The 5,578-nt window shown below is 44.2% G+C and overlaps 2 protein-coding genes across 2 annotated transcripts; one reads left to right on the top strand and one right to left on the bottom strand.

The window, feature by feature from the left end:
- The first annotated feature begins 414 nt into the window (after window positions 1-414).
- LOC137908814 (nodal homolog 2-A-like) lies at window positions 415-1,924 on the top strand. Its single transcript, XM_068753235.1, has 3 exons — window positions 415-691; window positions 909-1,654; window positions 1,772-1,924. Exons 1-3 carry the CDS (start codon window positions 415-417, stop codon window positions 1,922-1,924), a joined length of 1,176 nt encoding a protein of 391 aa, XP_068609336.1.
- Window positions 1,925-2,162: 238 nt separating this feature from the next.
- On the bottom strand, window positions 2,163-5,273 carry LOC137908344 (eukaryotic translation initiation factor 4E-binding protein 1-like). The gene is made up of 3 exons (XM_068752740.1): window positions 5,014-5,273; window positions 3,017-3,199; window positions 2,163-2,924 (listed from the first exon to the last, which is right to left on the bottom strand). Exons 1-3 carry the CDS (start codon window positions 5,147-5,149, stop codon window positions 2,896-2,898), a joined length of 348 nt encoding a protein of 115 aa, XP_068608841.1. The 5' UTR covers window positions 5,150-5,273; the 3' UTR covers window positions 2,163-2,895.
- Window positions 5,274-5,578: the final 305 nt, after the last annotated feature.

The following is a 5,578-nucleotide window of genomic DNA, read 5'->3' as shown; positions in this document are numbered from 1 at the left end:
ACTTCCTATTTTGTTATTACCGGCCTAAAATATGCAGTTATTTATAAATTGATAACTTAGATCATTGTAACAAGAATTGTATTTGACATGTTCTACTCAGATGGGATTAATTCTCATATTGCTTCCCACTCGTCATCTCCATGATTAACTAACTAATTGTCATAATTTCTTATCAAAAGCATCTTTGATGTCGAATAGGACTACACAACCACAATAGAGTGGCACTACAAAGACCGCGGCTGGTTTCGATGCGTAATATTCCGATCACTTCGTTTGATCACACGCGCCTTCAATCACTGGCACACGTCTTCAAAGGCCTCCATGCACGGGAGAGGCGTGTGTTTGTGAAAACCCAGTCCCAACATCTCACCTGAAGCATTTCGAGTCAGACCATCACACCTGCTGGGAGTCGCGATGGGAGGAACTGGTTTCTCTGCTGCGCTTCTTCTCCTTCACTTGGTTCTGGGCCTCGCTGCGCTCGTTCCATCAGTGCGTCCTGCGGACGTTTTGCTCCGCGGGATGAACGGCGGCTCCGTGCGGCGGCAGCAGGCCAGCAGGCTGCCCCGCTACATGATGCAGCTCTACCGGACCATGCTGCAAGAGGGTCGCCCAAGGACTGGCGGAGAGGGCGAGGACACGATGGACAGCGCTCTGCGCGACTTGGACTCTGTCACCAGTCTTAACGCGAAAAGTGAGTATTGATTAATAGTTGTCAAAAAACGATATTGGTGGAAGTTGCTGCATGTTACGGCGTGGATGCAGGGGGGAATCATTTTGCATCGAACTGTAAAAGGTGCAACATCTTGCAGATATGCCAAATTATTCATGCAAATGTCACATGACCACTGAATGATTGCATGTTGTAAGTCGTAAATAATGCTGATCAATTTCCTACTTGTCTCTTTCAGGCTGCCAACAGTTTGGCAAGAGGTGGTCCGTCACTTTTGATCTGTCTTCCATGCCTGCAAGTGAGAACATCCAGATGGCTGAACTTCACATCCGCCTGCCTGCCTTTGCAGAATCTTCCAGAGCGTTGGTGGACATATACCATTCTCAAAAGGACACGTGTTCCAGCATCCGCTGCCCAGAGAACAGACTCTACCTCGGACGCCTGAGAGCTCATCCCAGGTCAAAGGTCTCCCCCTCCTCCTGGAAGGTGCTCAACATGACGGAGATGCTCCTTCGATGGCCGCAAAGGGAGCACGCCGCAAGGAGGATGGTGGAGGAAGAGCAAGCGAAGGGCGGAGTGAAACATCCGTCACCGAAGCGCATCGTGATAGTGATATTTTCAAGACAGCGCTCAAACGGCCACCGCATCCCAACGCTCTTCCAAACAGCAGAGGAGTCAAAGTATGTCAGTCTGGATAGTGAGCGAATGGCAGCAAGATCCAGCTTCAGAGGGACGAGGACCAAGAGGCAACAGGCCGAGCAGGCGCCACAGAGACTGAGTGGAGCCTCTCCTCCCAGCAGGACCACAGAGGAAAAGAAGAGGGGGCATCCCTGCAGGAAGGTGGACATGTGGGTGGACTTTAAGAGGATTGAATGGGGAGACTGGATTGTCTATCCCAAACAGTACAACGCCTATCGCTGTGAAGGGAGCTGCCCCGCACCCATAGATGAGAGCTTCACCCCAACTAACCACGCGTACATGCAGGTAAGACAAAGCCCTTTACTTACTATGGTACAGCATTCACTGCAATATATCTATAATCACAAATACCTTTGAGATGTATTCTAATCAAGTCACTTTTTTTTTTCTTCTCCTTTCCAGAGCCTGCTGCAATTTCACCACCCAGACAAAGTGCCGTGTCTGTCCTGCGCTCCAGCCCGCCTGGCACCGCTTTCCATGCTGTACTATGAGAACGGGAGGATCGTGCTGAGGCATCACGAGAACATGATAGTGGAGGAGTGCGGCTGCCGCTGAGAAAAACAAACGACTATGTCCTGTGAAATTGGAGCCTCATCCGGATGCAGGCACTTCTACAGATGTTTTTACCAGTTTGACTCTGGGATGGAATCTGCTGCTGTGATGCACCGTGCCAAAGGGAACTGGTGTGTATCCTGGGATAGGATCTATGGATTAAGGGAAGAAAATGGTAAAATAATCGGTGAAAGACAGACTGAAGCACTGTGGAAGAGAAAAAAAAAAAAACCCGTTGTGTATCGTTGCTTTTATTTATTTCATGCTAAATGGTGAAAGCAAATTTCACAATGTTGTTAGCGCTTTCTGAGATTTCTGGGTCACATTGACCACTTTGTACAATAATACAATAAGATTCAAGAGTCTTTATTGTCCTTATGCTAACATAACGAAATTCTGTGAAGGCTCACGGAATAAAAAAATCTAAAATCTTTACAAAATCAAAACAAGGGTTTCATTGTTTTTATTTCAGTGTTTACAGCTGTAAATAAAATCAAAGCATTTCTGATCATAAAGGGTCGCGATAATGAGAGGTGGATTGATCTTCAATGTAGTTTCCGCAGCAAGAGTAAAAATAAGTCACTAAAATGGTTTGGTTTAATAGCTAAACATCCAGGCCTCGGGAAATGCCTCAAATTATTTGATTCCAGAACAATTAAAAGGGAAAAATCCAGAATCACTGTGTGTGATGGCCTCATTTTTACCAGGGGTTTTATTGTCACTCCATACAAAGCACCTTTCATAAGTAAAAACATAATTATATATCAGTTAGTGCCATATTTTTAATAAGAGTATAACGTTTTTAATACATATTAGGCATCACAAAAAAAAGCCATCTTCTTTTCAGAACAAATCTGAAAGTTATTATAGAGTTAAGTACATTTAGGTTTCTCATTTCAACTGATAATGTTTAATGCTAGTAAACGAAAAAGCAATGGCAATGTTGTAAACCGCTGTTATCCTCATTGGTCTCTTCAGATGTCCATCTCAAACTGATCGTCTTCTAGAAAACAAAAAGACAAGGCAGGCGAGAAGAAGGACGTCGACAATTAAAGAAACATGAAGCCCTGTAGCTCATCTCCTCCTTCATCTTACCTGCATTCTCCTCTGCATGAAGCTCAGTGCTGTGCTTTTGTTCCGGCGGGCTTGTCTTCCTGGAGCAGTTGGGTTTGAGTGGACTGGTGACTCCTGGGATGTCGGGCAGCTCGGGAGGCGTACGGGCCAAAGGGGACGTCCGGCACTGCAGGAGGAACTTCCTGTCGTAGATAATTCTGGTCCCTGCAGGCGACGTCAACAAAGAAAGTCCAATGAACCACAACAGAAAACACAAATACATTTTCATGTATTTGTGTACCGAGGGTACACCTCGGACACACGTCGCCAGAATTGCATGTTTATGATGTGGGAGGAAACCGGAGAACCCGGAGAAAACCCACACGGGGAAAACACTCAAACTCTGCACGGACAGGATTCGTACCCGGTTCCTTCTTGCTGTGAGGCGTTATTTTTGTCCCTTTTCTCACGTCTTTTTTTTTTATATCTGTGGAAGCCTGTCCCATCCGGTCGTGTGAACGTGACAGACTATCAGTTATAACGACACGTGGCATTTACGTCCCCGTTCCCACAGAGGTAAAACATTCTCTGATTGCCTTTCGCCACCACGCTGTAGATTTCCCATGCCTAGACCTGTTTAAACCGAACCAACGAACGGACGTGTCAAACATCGCCGTGCGTTCAGAGTCTGGTACTGAGCACTCCATCCATGTTCTATTCGTGACGTAGAATAATTTCTCTTCTCTCCTCCAGTTGTTATACATCAGGATAATAAAAAGCTCATTTTGTGTCTTCGATACAACCGGTGTTAACAACCCATAATAAATGTGTTGCTGCATCTCAACAACAGCCTGTTATAATACACGTTAAAATAGAATATGATTATGCCTGCCGTTTAGTGACAATATGTGTGTTTTTTAACTCTTCATATACGCCGACAGGTCCCTGATGCTACATGCAAAATTTAATTTGGAGGTCTGGTCTGATAAGTTTCACACACCTCTGGTCTTTAGCCCGAGGGAACTGTCAAACATTTACAGGAAGGCCTAACTGCAGGCAAGACTTTAGCCTGGCTCCAAACGTGTTGCCTTTACTGCGAATTCTTTTGATGCTCAAAGACGAGAGTACAATAAAGACGATTTAACGACGGTACGTTTCCACTGCGTCTCTTCTATGGCTTTTCGTCGCATGAAGGAGATTACACATAGAGATTGATTTCCAAACGCCTGGACAGCAAAATCTACTAAGATAGAACCGATATTTGGAGGAGGTTTGAAATTCAAATCAGAATTCTACAGCAGTGCCTCAGTGTAAACACACCTGAGCACTTTAATCCGATTCAAAGCAACCCCCCCCCCCCCCCCAAGATCCATTCCTAATGACATATTTCACATTGACAGCTATTAACACCTTACACCAAAGATGAAGGCTTTATATAATGTGCCACCGTCCATTAAATGTTCCTCCTGCTGCTGAAAATCTGAAGATTGGTCTTGGTCTAGTTTAGATCCCGCTACATTTTGTGAGTGATCCAGATATCAGTCTCAATACAAAGAATTCAAAAATTCAGATTTTCTCATTTACTTATAATGGAGGCTTTCCCCAAAATCATATCTTGAAAAATATGTATTCAATTCACTCACCAAAAATGACAGCCATAAAGGCGTCCGATATAAACTATCATGCAAAATGTGTTGTGGATCTGATCCAGAATGAGGTCAGGAATTTTTATTTTTATTTTAACATGGAAAAACACCATTTATGGACTCAAAAATCAGATCCGATTCACTTTTACTTTTATTTATTTATTTTATTTACTTTTCATGGTTGGTGCATAAAGATACCAAAAAAACAATTTAGAACCTTTTGATGATGATCCAGATCACCATGTGGATCAATACATGTTTAAATATATAAACAACAATATGGTTGTTTATTGATTGATTTATTTTGCGCTCTCCGAGTACTTTTTAAGTTTTCTGATTTAATTCCTTCTATTTATTTGCAAGCTGTTGCGTTTACAGTCCGTCCAAAGTTACCTCCTGGCGTCGTGCTGAACAGGGTCCCCCCCGGGGTCGTGGAGTAGTCCTGGGGCATGTGAGCCGAGTCGTGGATGGTGACGCGCCTCACGGCCGGGATCGCCCGGCTCTCGGTGTTCTGGCCTCCGGCTGACATCTCTCACACCGCTGGGCGAACGCGGGTTCTGCGTGGGAGATCAAACAAAGCGATCAGACGGCCGAAAATGCTGCCTGTCGTCTCCACGTGGTCAGAACACATCCAAAACAAGTTCGGGCAAAACAACACGTGGAACCGAGAGCTGTGATTGGCTGAAAGTAGGGGGCGTCACAACACATGGGAGCTGTAGTTCTTTCCTGTTCGGTTTGAAACTACAGAATAAAGGGAATCAGATTATGTCTTTATCGTTTGTTCGAGAAATAAATGCATTTAAGGTTGGTCAGATTACTTTGAAAAGTACTCTGAATAAAGATTACGCGTTAGTGTCAAATATCGCTCCTGATATATTTAGAGTACCAAAACCTTTATGTTTGATTGATCTTCTGACCCTTCACAGATTGACTGATTATTAGTCTGTTTTTTTTATTG

This window comes from Brachionichthys hirsutus, chromosome 19 (genome assembly GCF_040956055.1).
Source record: "Brachionichthys hirsutus isolate HB-005 chromosome 19, CSIRO-AGI_Bhir_v1, whole genome shotgun sequence".
NCBI classification, from domain to species: domain Eukaryota; kingdom Metazoa; phylum Chordata; class Actinopteri; order Lophiiformes; family Brachionichthyidae; genus Brachionichthys; species Brachionichthys hirsutus.
The sequence above is the reverse complement of the archived record's forward strand: the minus strand, read 5'-3'. Positions and strand labels throughout refer to the sequence as shown.

Excerpts from the sequence above, each read along its gene's own strand:
- LOC137908814 (XM_068753235.1), top strand. The coding sequence starts at position 415 with ATGGGAGGAACTGGTTTCTCTGCTGCGCTTCTTCTCCTTCACTTGGTT. Across the intron at positions 692-908 it reads CACCAGTCTTAACGCGAAAA|GCTGCCAACAGTTTGGCAAG; the intron begins GTGAGTATTGAT and ends TGTCTCTTTCAG. Across the intron at positions 1,655-1,771 it reads CTAACCACGCGTACATGCAG|AGCCTGCTGCAATTTCACCA; the intron begins GTAAGACAAAGC and ends TCTCCTTTCCAG.
- LOC137908344 (XM_068752740.1), bottom strand. The coding sequence starts at position 5,149 with ATGTCAGCCGGAGGCCAGAACACCGAGAGCCGGGCGATCCCGGCCGTG. Across the intron at positions 3,200-5,013 it reads GTTCAGCACGACGCCAGGAG|GGACCAGAATTATCTACGAC; the intron begins GTAACTTTGGAC and ends CGTCGCCTGCAG. Across the intron at positions 2,925-3,016 it reads TCATGCAGAGGAGAATGCAG|AAGACGATCAGTTTGAGATG; the intron begins GTAAGATGAAGG and ends TTTGTTTTCTAG.